A 17501-nucleotide genomic window follows, 5' to 3' on the forward strand; every position below is an offset into this window, starting at 1 on the left:
GCATCTACACAGCCAGAGCTACTGAAATCTTGAGGGAATTATGCCCTGGAGGACTTCAAACACTTGGTGGCCTTCATAGTCTTCATTGTCTCTGAAGATACTGTACATTGTAGGATAGTATCTTCAGAATGCATCATTTAGCATTAATAGTAATGAATGACATAAGCCCTGACAAGGATAATAATGTTTACATCCAGAGCAGCCTCCTGCTGACCTCAACAAACAGCATTTTCACATTTGATTTCTCTGTGAACAGCGCTGTATTTTGAGACATTTGTTCTCTCTACTGCTCTCAGAGATGGAAAACATGCCTGTGGGATGTTAGTGTTTTGGGAAGTGGTTTCAGGATCTTTCCAAAGTAAGCAAGCAGAGTGTGCTCTGAGCCAGAAAAAAAGAGCTGGTCCCTTTGGCCTCACATAGCCTGACCTATGGGCCATGGCTCTAGGAGAACCAGGAAAAGACTTTGCAATGGCTCTGGAAGGTGATTCCTTTTCTGTGCTCTGGGGATGAAAATCTGTTTCAGGCTCATTTAATGTCCCCGTGTCTAGTAAGAGGAGTAGTTACATTGCTGGAATACTTACTGCACTGGGCAGGGGAACGTGCACAAATACTCCTTTAGCATAATGAACTCCTATTTTAAGGTTTTTCATATCCTTTGTATAGGGTAGCACAATCCCTTTGTGTTCTACTCACATATGATCACTTGCTTCTTGCAGACAAGGCATTGAAAAACATGTAATGCATCTTGGTATAATGTCTCTTTTTTGCTGCCAAGTCAGGCTCACAAACCTGTTACATCCTCTCTGCGCCACTGTTGACTGTGCTTTGCACAGAAGACCTGAGTAGCTGGAGAATTAGATGTAGCATGTAGGACTCCTTTGAAATTCTGCCATATGTGATGTCTTTCCTCAGAGATACCACGGTAGAGACCTTCACTGCTGTCACCAGGCCCTGTTCATCAAGACACTCTCCTCAGTGTCCTGCAGGATAAATCCCCTAGCACACACAGCTTTCAATCTAAAGGATGTTTCTAAGAAGCAGGCTGAGCTCTACAGTAGAAACACTTTACAGGTGCATGTATCGCTGTTGTTCAAGGTCTAACAGAAGCTCATGGGGAGAGGTAAGGAAATTAAGTAAGCAAACTCAATTTTAAATAACAATATGGCTTTAATCATTCCCTTCTGTGTAGCTTCAAGGTGTGCTACACTCAACACTTTTGAAAACAACAAATACAGGTACAACATTCCAGTCAAATTAACTTTTCTAACCAGCTGATTGCTGACAGTCATGCAATGTAAGTTTTGCTTCTCTCTTTTAGGGGAAGACTTCTTGCTGCACTGGCAGTCAAATTGCAGGCATTTTACCCTTATAATACATAACCTCATATGCAAAAAAGTATTTGCAACAATGGACGTACAAACACCATTCAACATATAAACAGCATTCAACATATAAACATATACACATAACCCTTCATTCCTCCAATTAGCATCAGAACATATGTAATTACACAAATCTGTATGTGAATTGCACTCTTGCCTTCCAAATGACTTTAAAATATCTTCATAGATACACAATATCCAGGATTTTAGTATTATTTTACAGTAATATGGCGCAGAACTTAAAATAGCAAAGTTTCTATGTTCTGGGCTTTAGGAATATGGAAAAGTATTTTCCTGTTCCTGTATTGACAATGTAGCTCTGCTGCCTGAGGTCTGTCTGAGAAAGCTCCGTAGTACCACTACCATTCCTCCTTCTCTGAATGTGCCCTTTGCCTCTCATACAGAAGGCACAGCGCAACTGTGCTCATGGAGCACACGCTCTCTACAGAGCAGAGTCATTCAGTGCAGATCATGCCAGGTCATCCTTGTGCTATTTCTGTATACTGTAATGATGCATTGTCATATTATTATTGAAAAACAGAATTTTTAAGCATATATCAAACCCCTTGAATTTTCTAGGATGCAGTCGTGCTGATACTGCTCATTACATCATTTATGCTAATGGGAGGAATCAGTTAGTGATTCTAAGTTTTGACATTACACATTGACTTTACACTCTCAAATAAAGAGGACACCTGGGGCTCACTCTCCTCTTGCATCAGAAAAGGTGCATGAGTGGAATCAGTGTGTTTCTTCTGAGTATGGGGAAAAGAGGCAGATGAACATATGTATAGCTACAGAGCTCCAGAATAATTCTCTAAGTTTTTTATAGATCTGTCTCTAGTTCATTACCATGCTGATAAACACAAGGAACCTTAAATGTTACTACAGCACTCATCTGGAATAAGGTGTGCAATTTGGGGGAGGAAAAAAAGAGACTCGCTGATACCAAATGAAAAGAGTTACTTTTGGAAGTTCAGGAAAATGGAAAGCCTATCTTAAAAGTGGAGACTAAAGGACTGGACTTGTTTATCTTAGCAAACAAAGGCTGGGACAAGGTTCTCTTTGATCCATAAAATGAGGCCAGATGAGAAGAAGAGCTCTGTAAATAACTGGGCATCAAAGAGGCAAAAGAAGTGGGTAAACTCATGTGGTCCCACTTACATGACTGTGAGAAATAATTCTGTGTTGCTTCTGCCTCACTTGAGGAAGGGAGGTTGCAGAATAGGTTCCCACAAGCCTGTGTGGGCCGGATGGGGAAGGAAGGGAGCTGTTGAAAGGGACTGCACATCAGGGAGCTTGCAGGAGCAAGGGATGGACTCTCTGAGTCAGGAAAGCCTTTCAGATCCGGTAATGGATAACTGTCTAAGTACAGGAAAAGGTGTTTCACATGGCCTGCCCTCCTTGAGGATACCAGAAGGAAAGAGATCTGAAAGAGAAATGGCTCCCTAAAATGGCTTTTTAACTTCCAGTACTTTAACACTGGCCAGTCATATACTGGAGACTCTTTTCCTGATCATAGTCCTTGCAGCATTTTTAGGAAGAACTTTGCCTTTTATTAGTGGCTGCCCAGGCACTTGGAAATGGCAGTTTCCATTCACAGAGTCATTCTCAGTTTTACATGAGTCTGTGACAGTAGCTCGGAGGCTGGATGATTTTGAATCTAAAGAAGCCTGACTAACAGCAACACTGCCTGCACTCTTAGAAGAGTAAGTGTAAACCATTTTGAGAAATGCAGATTTTGTGTTTGTTTCTTGCTTGTAAATGATGATATAGCATTTTGGAAGAAAAGTGCAGCAGAGGATTCCATAATTAGATATTAAAACAACAATGATTTCCACTGCTGGCAAGTATTTGCCAAATGTAGTTGCATAGACAGGGATAAATACAATCCATGCTATAAAGTAAATTAGCATGCCAAAAGTGATGAATTTAGCTTCATTGTAATTCTCTGGCAACTTCCTACCTTTAAAAGCAAATATGAAGCATATAAAGGCTAAGGCAGCAATGTAGGCCAACATAATCCCAAAAGCTACAATAGACCCTTCATTGCATTCCAGAATTATTGCTTTTGGGATTGAGAAATTTTGATTTACAAAAGGTGTCCTAAATATTAGCCAGAAGGTGCAAATGATAACTTGAATTCCAGTGCAGGTGACCACAGCGGGAATAGGTTTATACATGCATTTCAGGAAATTTTGAAGCTTGGGATCAAAGCTGAAAGCTAGTAAAATTTTTAGTGACTTTATTAAAATACATGAAATGCAGAGCGTAAAACTTATACCAAAGAGTGCTTGCCTAGTTTTACATTTGAAATCTGTAGGTACATCTATGAAGAAGACAGTGCTTAAAAAAATTAAGAAGTGGCTGAAGAGAATAATATAGCAGACAATCAGACCACCAGATGCCTTTACAACTGGTGTGTCTAAGTTTTTGGTAAATATTATACAAATTGACAAAACCACCACAACCCCAAAAGCAGAGAGGAGGAGGAGGAAGATGGCAAACCAATCAGTCCAGGCAAGGAAATAGATTGTCTTTCTGTAGCATGTGGTGCTGTTGACGGGAGCCCAGTAGGTTTTGTTGTTACAGCGGTAGCAGTAATCCATATCTGGAAGCAGAAAAAAAAGGGAAGATATCTTAGAAACCCAAAGTTAAGAAACTGCAAAAAGTGGATTGTAGGGATTTGAGATACAGGAGCAATGTGGGAAGGGATGCTAAAGAGAAAAGACGGGTCTGACTGCTTCTGACTCCTGCTGTCGCTGTCCAGGCGGAGGAGCTGCAGGGCTGCGGTGGCTGCGGTGGCAGTGGCACAACGAGCAAAGGACAAGTGCCTGGAGCTCCCTGCCAGCTGGGAGCGAGCCTTGCCTGCAGCCAGGGGCAAGGAGGCAAAATGACCAGGGTTCTAAAACTGTCTTGCTCATCACTGACCAGTGAAAGGTGAGCTGGCTGGAGCTCTGGACAGACAAACTTTAATTGAAACCTGCACAATGACTCGAGAGTAAACAATTCTCTTTCAAAAATTTGAACTACTTTTCTTTCTTTTGTCTATTTTAAGAAGAAAACATCCTAACATTCTCTTTACAGATAGCTTTTAAAATACAACAGCAAGAACAGACATTGCTTTAGATTATGATTTGAAAGGTACTTTTGCTTTGCAATTCTTATCCTCTGATATGGAGAAATATCACAATTAATTGATTGAGAAGATAAAATTTACTTTCTTTCTGCTCTTAGGATATTAAAAGTACATGCTACCTTAATTTTCTCAATTCCATCTCTCTCCTCCATATATAATTTTCCCCTTAAAAATTTTTGCTTAAATATAAAATGAATATATATTGAATATATATGAATGAATATATATATATATATGAATATATATAAATGAACCAGCGGTAAAGTATACATCAGATTTGATACTAGAAAATATTACTGTACAGTTATATCAAAATACACAGTACTCTGTGGTAAGACACAAAACGTGCTGCTAAGCAAAATACATAACCCTTGAACTTCATAGGTTCATAGGCTTGTATAATGGTTTGGGCTGGGAGGGGCTTTCAAAGATCATCTAGTTCCAACTCGCCTGCCAGGGGCAGAGACACGTTCCTCTACACCAGGTTGCTCAAAGCTCCATCCAACCTGGCCTTGAGCACTTCTAAGAACAGGGCATCCACAACAACTTCTCTGGGCAACCTGTCTCAGTGCCTCACCACCCTCAAAGTCAAGAAATTGCTCCTTACTGGACTGGGTATACTATGGAAAGACAGGGAGGAAAGGCTCTATTAAATGAGAATCAATCTCAGTGATAAATCAGCCAGAATTTCCATCCTGGCAAAGGGTAATGCTGGTTGGCTGGACAATCTAATTGCTTTAAACTTGGCCTTTTAAGAAGCATTTATACCAAGTTTTATGGGAAACCGAGCATATTTAAATATTTAAATTATTCCAAAATTTAACCCAAGGTTGTCAAGGCAAATTATATCCAAGCAAAACAATTGCATTGATGTATAAATGAACCTCTATTTGGATCACAATTCTTTACCTGTTTGGTTGCTGTAATGGTTTTCTGGGCAGTAAATACACTCATAGCAGCATGTGTGTGGACTTTCTGTAACCTTTTTCACCTGGCCTGGCCTGCAGTGCTGGGAGCATGTTGACTGAACCTTCTGCAGTGTGCAGAGGGAGAAAAAAAAAAAAGGATCATCATCTCAGGCACAGCTAATTACAAAGGAACATTAATATAAACCTCCAGAATTTTTGCAATTTGTATTTTTTTTATCATACATATTTTAAGGAAATCTGAAAATGATGTTGAAAAAGAGACATTCTAAGGTCCATATTTCTTGTATTTCCTCCACACAGTCAAGGAGTATTAGAATGGGGCATTATTTACCTCATAATTTTATTTTTGGGACCTGAGTGCCAGTCACTGGATTTGTAGGTGCCTTTAAAATCTAGATCAAAGTCTTTCATTCAGCTTTGAACCTGTATTTAGACTGCAGAGGATAATTTTCAAAGAACACACAGAAGCATGTGATGGGGAATTTGAGAGAACTGCTTCACAAAAGAGATCCTGAAACCCTGCTCAGCCACTCTGAGCCCAGGAAGGATGCCTTGGCCTGAGGGAGACACTTTGGAGGGTGCTCTGTACTGCAGCTCTGACATTCCTGACCCTTGCCAGCTTATCCCCAAGTCATGAAGCTCCACTCCTGCCTGTGTGATCGGGGCCTTCTCTTGAGGTCTCACCTCAGGTCCTCCTTCCAAAGACAATTTTTTGTCAAACGATCTGTCCTGAAGCACACTGCAATCTCCTCTTTTTCCAAGATGGTGCTAACAAGGAGGTGGAGACATTTCTTTGTGCCATAGAGGGACAAGGTTTGAGATTTCCTTCTGTCTTCAGTTGAGTTCACAGGCGGAGACTAGAATTCTGTGCACCTCATGTCCACCTAGTAAGCAGCCTCTCCCTGTCCCATTAGTGGGGAATGCCTTGCAGCACAGAGCTGCACCATGAACTCAGACCTTCACCCATGCACAGAGGACAGATTGTCCAGCTGGAACTGGCCAGGGCCACCCACTAGTCCTGTCTACACCTGTGCTGGGGCTCCAGGTCGCACTATCTACTCATGTTGCTGACCCCAGCTTTAACAGGAGCAAATAAACAACAAAACTTTCTTTCTTTTTCAAACAATAAAGTCAACACACATGAATCTTCATGTAAAAAAAAAAAAAAAAAAGAGATGGTATATAAGTCAGGGCTTTTTATACAATATAATTTTTTATTTTAAAATCCCTTTGTAAGATTCTGGAATAGCATCCTTAGGACAGGCATAACCTTCTAGGGGCATTCTGGCTAAATAAATAAATTCTAAATCACTGAGCCTGCTCACAGGCTAACATGCATCTTGGGGTGCATAAAAGGGGTTGAATAAACTCAGACAGGAGTTTTTGCTCTTAGAGGAGAACATGAAACCACACAAGAGATTTCTAGCTGACACATGCTTCAGTCACAAGTCCTGCAGGAAGGAGAAATCATATGGAATGAATTTCACATGCTATGTCAACAAATTAAAAGTTACCTTTAAAGCCAGAAAATCTTTTTTTTTCTCTTCATCCTCAAAGATAAAGCCACCTTTCTCTGCATCATATTCTGCCATAGTGGTGATTTCCACGTGGCCATCATTTTCTTTCCAAAGAAGGACATCATAACTGGTGCTCATATCTCCATTGGGGTCAAACTTTACTTCCTTATCATCATCAATGACTACAACTTTTTTAAGTTCTTCTAGGAGCTGCACATAAACGTAAGGAATGATAACATAGTGACAAACTGAGTAGTTTAACATATGTATGATAATACCGAATTTAAAAGAAATGCTTTTAGGACTAAGGGAAATATTAAAATTCAAATTCATTTTGTTTACAGAATTACATTATACAGACAATTCTGTTGGCCTTAAAAATCTATTATTAAAAAAATTATAATTTCATAAAATCATATTCATAGTATTTTTTTCCAGCCTTGAAAATTTTGGTATGATGTTTGGAGAGAAAATATTTTTGCTTGCAAAAACTAAGAGTCTTTTGGCACACCCCTTCTTGTAAAGAACAGGGTTGGGTGGTGCTCCTGTTGTTACTTTACTGTCAGCAGAGTCAATCTGGGCAACATTTGCTTCCAGAGTGAATTCCCCCAGCACATCTGGGAGTATCTAGCACTGTTCCCAACTGTGACTCTGACTGAAATTGTGTATGGCAAGGTGAGACTCAGAACTTTTAATAATCAATGAACAACATATGCCAATTTGTTCAGATGGGGAGATCAATGGCACAATGGCAATGAACAGGAAGGCCGTATTCGACAGGTCACAGGAAATACCAAACCAAGGATGCTTTGGTAAGGCAACTGTCCAGCTTCATATTGCAATTCCTTCTGTTCAACAGGGGAAAAATTTCTGCTTCCCTCATTCCAAACAGACAGATCAAAAAGATCTGTGTGAATCTAGAAAAGGATGGGTTAAGGCACGTATCACCCACTCCCAGTTCATGGGGAGATCATAGGAGGACTCCCATTAACTACCATGGTTCTTAATTGAAGCAAAAGCTTTATTATTTTGTAGGCCTAGTGATTTTTAGCAACAGTAGTTAACCGACAAGAAAAAAAGTCGATGTTTGGTGAAAGGCTGAGTTCAACTGCATTTGAAAAGCATGCTGTTACATGAGTCCATTTGTGATATTCACAGCATTTAACAAATGTGCTGACAGGTATACTACCTCAATAGGCTTTGTCAAATTCATGTAACACATCTGGTGTATATAATATGCCATTTTTTCATAGATAATGTAATTTTTTCAGTGTTTATATAACTTATGAAGAACCAGTGTGTTTCTAACCAATTTGATTTGGATGCTGCATAGTTGTGTGGAACTGAACAGGATTTTTTAATTGTATATACTCAGACTATTCACTTAATTTTTCTCTTCTCCACTTTTCCAATTCTTCTAACAATATGAGAACACCAGAGCTTTTTGAATACATCTTGAGCTTCAGACAGAAGGGGCCAATATTTAGCAACATTTTGGTGTAACTGTTTATTATTTTTGCAAAGTCTGGAACACCAATCACTCTATTGTTTCCCTGTATACGGACATGTGTGATACAGATTATTTGGATCCTGAGGTTTTTCTGTACATATATATCTCACTTCCTAGAGGGTTGAATTTTCATGTCGAAGAAACATGTTATGAAAACATCACAGGGAAATTAATTATCTCTTTCAGTTCTCTTCATGAGTGCTTAAGAACTTAAAAGGAGTTTTAATTTGGATGGTATGGGATTTAGTTCAGTAATGATGTAAATGTAGCTCCACAAAGCTGCATTCCTATAAAGCAGTCCTGAATTTGTCCCATTAGTGTTTACTAATTCATGTAAGAGTCTGATTGTGACTGGGTTATTGGTTGGTTGGTTTTTTTTCAAATCCTATATCTTGGTTTGACCTGCCCTGACCTACGATAAGAGGTCAGTGCAAATCAGAGTGCTTCAGAGGTTGTTTGACTTTTAAATGAACATTTGTTTAATCCTCTGAGTAAAAGTGTGTAAAAGTGAATAGTCCTGAGCAGGTTCTTGGGTAAAAGGTCAGGTCAGGTTTACTTGTCTGATTTTTCGTCGTCTCTTCCCACCCAGTAGAGTGTGATAACGAGTACCTCACCCATCTTAAAGATTATGTCTTTACATATAAGTCAAGATCAGACAGAGGAACAATGTATTGCATTTTCATTTTCAAGTAGAGACTCATTATAGAGGAAAATACTTGAATTAAGACAAAACAGATACAATGGTGAGAGAAAGAGAGAGGAAAACTGAAACTTTGATGAATGCTCCTATCCTGCAGTATCCCCATCTCTCAAGAGCACTCATTATGTGTATCACATTGTTTTACAGCAATGCGACCAACCACTAGTAGTCAAATAGCTGGTAAAAAGTCATTTATTAAAAGGACCAAGCTTTTATCTCCAGGAATATGGGAGCTAAAATGAGATGAAAGTTAGGCAGAGAGAATGAGACCTGAAGGAATTAGCATCATACCTCCCAGGGAGTGAAGGCAGAGGGATCCTTGCAGTCTCTGTCTTTGCATCGCCCTTTAATGGCATGGGCTATAGCATATACTGCAAGTATAGTACTATGGATAAATCCCTGTTCAATGTTAGCATTCAAAAAATCATCTCTCCAGATCTGAGGTTTACTTCCAGCATTTTCCAGTAGATCATCCTGGGACTGGTTTGCAATGCACGTTTGGAAATCATGATATTCCAGGTATGCACAAACTGACAAAAGCATAATATATTCATGTAAAAACTTGTTGTTTTCAGTGGGCTTTTCATGAAGGTTTCTCAGAAACTCTTGGAATGAGGAGATGTCTCCACTTTTAAATCCAAATCCCACAACGGTTCCCAGCTGTCTGATATTGGGAATAGTACTGATCTTGAAAGCAGCTGACCAGTTATCACTTGCAATCCAGACTTTTTTAACATTCTTCTCAATTGCCTTTTTGAATAGTTTAAGCACATGGAACTGTCTCATAAAGACAACAATAACATTTACTCTTGTTTCCTTGACAATCTTCTCAATTGCATGATCAACTTTGGTGTGAAAGGTGCTGTCAGAGAGGTAGGCTGGCAGCATCTCTTTAAAAGCTATGCAAACGTTGTTTGCCATGGCCTGGACCCCAAAGCTCTCCAGAGCAAACCGGCCATTGTCATCATCAGTGGCTATTACTCCAATCCAGTTCCACCCAGATTCATAGATCAAGCGCGTCATTGCTCTTGTCTGATGAAAATCACTAGGGATAGTCCTGAAGAAAGAAGGAAACCTGATTTTGTCACTGAGGATTTCAGCTGATGATGCAGGACTGACCTAGGAAGAGTGAACAATTCAGTTACAGATGTGGTGTCCTCCAAAGGATGCCAAGAGATCCAAAACTGCCATGATTGTTCTTTCTTCCCATCTGACCTGGGCTCCCTCCTCCTGCAAGTGAGCATCAACAAGCTGCAGCCAAAGGGGGCAGGTTCTTTCTCCCTGCTCTTGGGATGCAGACTCTTGCCCAGTACCAGTCACACCTTTTCTTTCACTCTCTTCTGCATAATTCAGTGAAGGTCGAGAACAAAACTTTTCAAAATGGATATGACAGTAATGATGGTATAAAGATTTTGGTTTAGTCTGTGCAAATACCATCAGCATGCTTTTCAAAGCAATATTTAAAACATTGGCTATTTTTTGAGTCTCTATTCAAATTGCTAGTGCTCTTACATTTTGCACTATTTTCCTATCACTGAGTGTGTTAGTATGGTTCATCCATATATATATATATTTTTTTTTTCTTTCCAAGACTTAATTATTATATTTCAAAAGGATCATTAAATCTGTTGGGAGAACCTCACAGAAAAACGAACATTAAACAATAATACAGAATGATGTAATTCTTTCATACGAAAGATTTATTATATTTTTCTTGTGAATGTAGCTAAAAAAAATAGTAGAACTTTGATATTTAAATCTCTCCAGTTTTAATCCTTTTTTTTTTTTTTTTTTTTTTTTGGAACTTTTTTCCCCTATATCGTTGACATTTCTTAAAAAATAAATTTAAGTTTTCTGAAATGAGAGTCACCTGTCTGGAGGGGATACCAAAATCTTACTGTGTCAGAACATTGCAGATGCTATTTGTAAGAAAAATCTATTGGGTCCCATTTTCCATCTATTACCTAATGCAGATTTTTTTAGTCACTTGCCTTTTGATTATGTTCAAGTGTGGCATTTTAGTTTTCATACTTACTACAGCTCCTGGGGTGGCGTTGGAGGTCGGAATTACTTCCTACCATTGCAGAGGAGAAGATTCAGTTAGCAGTTATATTTAGTTCAAATTTTATGTCTTTTCCATGTATTTGGTTAATTTATACCTATTGTCAAAACCAAAGTGCAAGACAAGATGGTGTGTGGAAGTGGATCTGCTTGTTCCTTGTTAGTCCTTGCCTTGACCCCAACTCTTTTACAAAGGTGAAAGTAGGAACGTAAGCAAGGGCCTAAGCACAAGCGTGGGACTGTACTAGTCCTAGAGAGGTCAGAAATAGAGAAGGATGTTTTGGGAAGGACCAATGTGGATCTAAACTGTTGTATTCTTTCACGTCTACAATTGTTTGAAGACTATTAGGAGTAAATCTTTGGTTTAGAGCAATCTTCCTCACTTCCCTTTCCAGAGTTTTAACTGACTCCAACATTTAATTTCTCTTGGGCAGGAGAGAATTTCTGAATTTCTGGCCAGATCTGACCTGGTCTCTTTTTTTTTTTTAGCTTGAGTATTTTCATATTCTCCACCAGGCAGACTGGACACAGCAGCTGTAATTTCGCTGCCTGAAAAAGTCCTTGAATGTCATCTGAGGTACATTGGAGTAACCAGGACTGACAAAAGGCACTGCCAGGCTGACAAGAGCCCAGCATCACTCTGAAAGAGCACTTGGATAAATGTGCCTCAGGTATATAAAATATCCCTTACTGCCTTTGTTTGGGCAAGTGAATCAAGCCCTCCACTTGGAGCTGAAGCTCACCTGTCCTGCTGTCCTTAGGCTAAACCAAATCCTGCCCGTAGTAAATAGGTGGCTTTTGCAATTCCTGTGATCAGAACCTTTATTCTAAGCACGGTAAATCTGAACCTCTGTCCAAAATAAAATAATTCCCTCAGACCTACCTGTGGGATTAATTGCAAAGCCAACAGCCTTGACACTGCCATCGACACCTCCGAGTAGCTGGCTCCAGTGACTGCCTTGACTCTCGGGATGTAGTCTGAGTAGTTACACTTGAACTCCACAGCATCCTCAGAAGAATTGAATTTAGACAGAAATCTCAGAGCAGATGCCATGGCCTTTGTAACTTCTGCACATGTGTCATAGATTTCATAGCCCAGAGTAACTCCGGATAACAGTGTTGAGTTGTTGATGGTTTCAATAGCGTGTATCATTGCAAGCGTCTGAAGAAAAACTTGAATTTCAAAGCTGTCAGGAAACATAGGCGGTATTTTTTAGAAAAACTTTGTTGGAAGCAAGGGTGAAGCAAAATCTTTTAAAAAAATGTATTTACTTTCACTAAAAGCATGAAGCAAAGAAAAGGAAGTACTAAGTATTTCAGAATAGAAGAAAATATTTCAGAGATCCAGGTCTCCAGTGGTTGTATTGGTGTTTCTAAAATACTCTTCAGACCTGATAAAGTTAGCCCAGCTATTTCCCCTCATCTCCAGTGATTGTTATAACAGATGATTAATCAGAACTGTGCTAGCACGAAATGTCTGCAATATAACCAACTGTCCTCTCAGGCAAGCTTCTCTAAAGATTAAAAATCTTGTGGACTAAATTAAATTTCAGATGGACCTAAGATAATTTATGTCTCCATAGAAAAATAATGGGAGATAGACAAAATTATCAACTTAATTAACATTTTGATATAAATCCAGATGGATACCTGCATGCCTAGCTGATTATTAGATTCAGATGTGGGATCAAGTTGTAAAATTCAAATAAAATTTGTGGATTCGGACAAGTATTTCAATTTTTAAAAATGCATGTTTGGAATTCCTGGTCTTAGGAAAGGTTTATTATGTGCTCAAAATGAAATTCTTCACCAGGTTTCCTTTTTATGCATTCCAGAAAAATGGATGTTTCAAGCACAGTAGGATTTGGAGCCAACAGAATAAATATTCTGATGCACAGAATGCATGCAAGATGAGGTGTTTATATGTAGGCTATCCTATAACATAAAGCCACAATTATAATTCCAAGTGTAATAGTAATTTGAAAAAGAACTACAGCGTCATTAGCATGGTACTATCACAGACTATAGCTGAGCTGCCTGAGAGATGGGAGGCAGACTTCAGTATGGGCTTAAGTTGCAGTTTCCCCACTGTAACAAATGGTAGAGAACTGCGGGCAGAACGATCCCTGATCCCTAAAGACAGCAACTGATTTGAGAGTAAACTCCGGATTTCTCTTCTTGTTTTTGCTTTGCTGTTCCATCTCTAAACTATGGAGGAACCGAGGAAAGACTCTTGGCTCTCAGAGCTGCATATGGACATTTATCTTAAACTTGAAAAGATTCTTGAACAACGATTTGTAAATTTTAGCTTAATTCAAGCTCAAAAGGAACTGAAACATTTCCTTTCATGGTTGTTTAAGAACTTTTTCTACGTTTCTTGGGATCTGATTCTTACCAACGGCTTTTGGAAGACCGTTTGGACACAGTTAATTTCTGAGTCAAAATATATGCCGATGGAAGAATATTTTTGTGAATATTATTTAATTACCAAGACTGTTGAACAATGTCAGCTGTGTCCTTGCGAAGTTAAAACTGCTTCAGGGACTGTGTGACCCAGGCCACACGCATCGAGCCCTCTGTGAGCAGCAGCGAGGCAGTTCCCGTGCGCGGGCAGAGCCAAGCGAGCCGCAGTTTCAGTGGCAGAGCGAGGCGCGGTGGGAGCGGTGCCCGCCCGGCCCTGTGCAGCGCGTGGTGGAGCGAGCCCCGGGAACGCCCGACTGAGAGGGGCGGTGCACGGCTGGCGGCAGTGGCAGTGGAGCGGAGCCGTGCCGAACCAAAATGCGCGCTGGAGCAGGGCACGGGGGGCCGCTGCTCAGGGGCCTGGCTGAGACGTGGGTGCAGCGCCAGGCAGCGGCAGCACAGCTGAGAGCAGAGGCAGCAGCACTCGGGGAGCTGAGCGGTGCGGCACAGCCCAGCCCAGCCCGCGCAGCCCCGAACGCGACCCCGGGAAGAGCACACAGGCACCAGCAGCCCCAGCGGCCCCAGCAGCACTGACAACCCTGGCAGCTCCAACATGGGAGCAAGCGAAAGTGAAAGAGAAAGCAAAAACACAACGAGACAGAAAACAGCAGCCACTTGGAAAAAGGAAAAAATCACCATAGCTAAGGTTTTAGGAATAGTAAAATGGTATAATGTTAAACAAACTTATGGTTTTATAACAAGATATGACAACCAAGAAGACATATTCGTTCATAGAACTGCAATTAAAATGAATAACCCTGAAAAATGCATCCCAAGCTTGGGAGATGGAAAGGTGGTGGAATTCAAAATTGTGCAAGGTAGAAAAGGGTTACAAGCAGCAGAGGTCACTGGGCCTGATGGTGTTCTTGTAAAAGGCAGTATATATGCTAAAAATCGTAGTCATGTTAGACAATATCTCCATTATAAGCCCCCTGCAGTCTCCCTTTCCTAATCCCACCTTTCCCTTTTATCCTATATCCTATTACCCCCAGTGTATTCCCAATCTGTTTTTTCATCCATGGTTTCCCTCACAAAACCATGCCTTTGCCAATTGTTTTCTCAGAAATCCCTTTCCAATACTGAGTGGGGGATGAAGAGGAGGAGGGAAGAAATTAACTATTGGTGTTTAGAGTTGCAACAGGTACAAATGGAAGAAACCCTCTCCTGCCTCAGTTTCCCCACAAAGCATGTCCGGAGAGTCCTGTCTCCCTTCTGTCAGCCTTAATATGTTCCAGAAAATCTGTTTGGACATTTAAAGACTCAGGAGGGTGGCTTGTTTTGTTTTGAAACTGTCCTTGTTATCTCATGTTTATCCAATTGTTTTCAATGTTAAGTTTTAAATCTCTTTTTGTTAAAAATAAACGGGTGAAAGGTCAGGGTCCCTTCCCCCCCACCATGTGGTCCTGGGAGAGTGGCCCTGGGTGGGAGGCACAGGATTTCCCTAGCCCCTGGTTAGCCTCGTTCCCCATTGGTTGTTTTGTGTTCCCCTGTGTGGGCAAGGACCCTCGGGTCCCATGATTGTGGCAGTTCCTCAGCAGATCCCGGCCATGTGGCTGGAGAAATAAACATCTCTCTGAAACACCTATCAAGAATCAGTCCATATATATTTCTTTTCCACGGGCCTCCTTGTCTGATACACGTGTTGCAGTATCCGCACTGTAACAGGCTTAGGTAAAATGGAATAGTTAGCCTGTGTTCAAATCATGTAGGTTCAGCTTCGTAACAAATAATGAATAGCTGCTCAGCAGAGTCCTTCAGACCTATAGCAAATTAGCATTTCCATGGTAATCAGATGATAGCAGAAACCTCCAAGGCTATTTGATTATCTGTGAAGATTGAAATAGGATAAAATGCTCATTCCCTTCCTCAGTCAGCCACACTATTTTTAATTGTCACTTTGCCATACTTTGTATTAATTTACATGAAATGTATCTGATGTCCAAAGAATTTTTTAAGAGTAAGCAAAGCAAGAGAACCAGAACTTGTTGACCTTAATAGAAGAGCTACATGCCCAATGTCAGCACTCTCTTCTTTGCCATATGTGTGATTACTCACCCAGCACAATTCTGAATCACTGGCTTGATGGGATCTTCTTCTGGATGCAGCATTTCGCTATGAACTGCAAACAAACCTCCAATAATGATGTCCCCCGGAGCACTGGCACCCACGAAATCGTCAGCATTCTGGCAGGAGAAAGCGATGTCGGTGCTGATCACAAAGCAGGGGATCAAAAAGATAACAAATGCCATGTTTCTGTTTTCCTCACTCACTCCCAGCTTTGAGTCAATCAAGCTGCAGCACCAACACGGGCTTCTGTGTCATCTGTAAAGAGCAGTGAAGGACAAAGGCTGCACTCAAAAGTTGGTCACACCTCTAAGGTGCTTGTATTTGCCTCACTGGCCAAGGCTATTTTATTGAAGGTACTAAAGCAGTGCTGTCACATAAAACGTGAGGGTGCAGGGGTGTGAGAGTGAAGAGGGAAGGAGAAACATAAATGAGTTTAAAAGGAAATGCTGGACATTAAATCTCTTATGCTGTGTTCAAAGTTTATGATATCTTATCTGAAACATGTGGCAAATATTTTGGTATAAATTTTGGCTTGTTTTGAATACCTTACAACTGAGTGCAGGGTGCAAAGAAGCAATTATGTAATATGGTAATAGCGATGCTGCTGTGACAATGTTTTAAGAGTCTGGTCTGAAGAATGCTAAAACATAAAAGACCCCTTGTCACAGTGTCCTTTATATCAGACTCTGGTTCAAAAATCCCAGCCCCAAACTACCAAAAGACTGCTTTTCTCTCAACCCTTTTCTATATGTTTTAAAATCCTTGTATAAAAATTGTTTGGATAAGTTAATATTCATGGTTCTGAGGCACATGTCCTCAGGACTTCAGTGGGCTTTGGATCAGGTTCTGTATTTATGAACCAGGCCAAGTCTGCTGCTGGTTAATGAGATAAACACAGAACAGTGGGAAACAGTAACATTAGTCCTAGTTTTTGCTTTCTTCCCCTGCTGACTGAGGACACCAGCACACAAACAGCAGCTCCCGTGCTGTGGGAGGAATGGGAAGTGGCTGTTCTCACCGCCACTGCTCCCATCAGATTCACAGGAATCAGATACTGTGCCAGAAAGGAACTGGGGGAAAAGAGAAGCAGAAGCTGGACTCTCAGCTTTTGTAAACCCGAACCTTAAACATCAAATCCTTAGGACAGAAACACAACTTATACTAGTAAACAATACCAATTCATGTCAGGGACACAGATCTGACAATAACCCTGCTCTGTTTCCAACATTGGTTTATTTCTCTGTTTTCTTACGATGGCTTTTTCAGATTTTGCTTCTTTTGGCAGTATGCCAAAACACTCCCAGAAGAACAGGTTCAGTCATAATACTTATTGTCTGTGATTGTATAAAATCTAGGTTTTACATAGAAAATTTGAACCAAAGTTTATTTACTGGCAAACAAAATAAGAGATGGGATATCTGTTATGTATTCTTTCTGATAAGCATAATGCATACCATATGAATTATTCAAATTATTATATTTTGCTTGTTTTCTCAATAGTCTCTTTGTAGTAGGAGTATCCATTTAAACCAAGATATTTCTTGTAAATGCAAATGCAACAGACAAAATACTTGCAAGTGCAAATGTTAATCCCTAGTTAAGTAAACATTTGTCTTCTTTATTATAATACAACAGCTTGTGTTTCTTTCATCTGCCTTCTTTCGTTCCATGTGACATTCTCACTGCTGGGTCAGTGCAAGTAGTAAACATCATCCTGTCTTTTCTTTAATGTATCT

At 40.2% G+C, this 17501-nt stretch overlaps 1 protein-coding gene across 3 annotated transcripts; it reads right to left on the bottom strand.

Annotated features, from left to right (window-relative positions):
- Nucleotides 1-2277: 2277 nt before the first annotated feature.
- On the bottom strand, nt 2278-15947 carry GPRC6A (G protein-coupled receptor class C group 6 member A). Of its 3 annotated transcripts, none has more exons than XM_032104148.1 (6): nt 15754-15947; nt 12122-12425; nt 9985-10296; nt 6965-7177; nt 5431-5554; nt 2278-3993 (listed from the first exon to the last, which is right to left on the bottom strand). In XM_032104148.1, exons 1-6 carry the CDS (start codon nt 15945-15947, stop codon nt 2873-2875), a joined length of 2268 nt encoding a protein of 755 aa, XP_031960039.1. In that variant the 3' UTR covers nt 2278-2872. The 3 variants fall into 3 exon arrangements, with proteins under 3 accessions (XP_031960039.1, XP_031960040.1, XP_031960038.1); XM_032104149.1 differs by having other exon boundaries at nt 9469-10296; XM_032104147.1 differs by lacking the exon at nt 6965-7177 and having other exon boundaries at nt 9469-10296.
- Nucleotides 15948-17501: the final 1554 nt, after the last annotated feature.

The sequence above is a fragment of the Corvus moneduloides genome, chromosome 3 (genome assembly GCF_009650955.1).
Source record: "Corvus moneduloides isolate bCorMon1 chromosome 3, bCorMon1.pri, whole genome shotgun sequence".
NCBI lineage: Eukaryota > Metazoa > Chordata > Aves > Passeriformes > Corvidae > Corvus > Corvus moneduloides.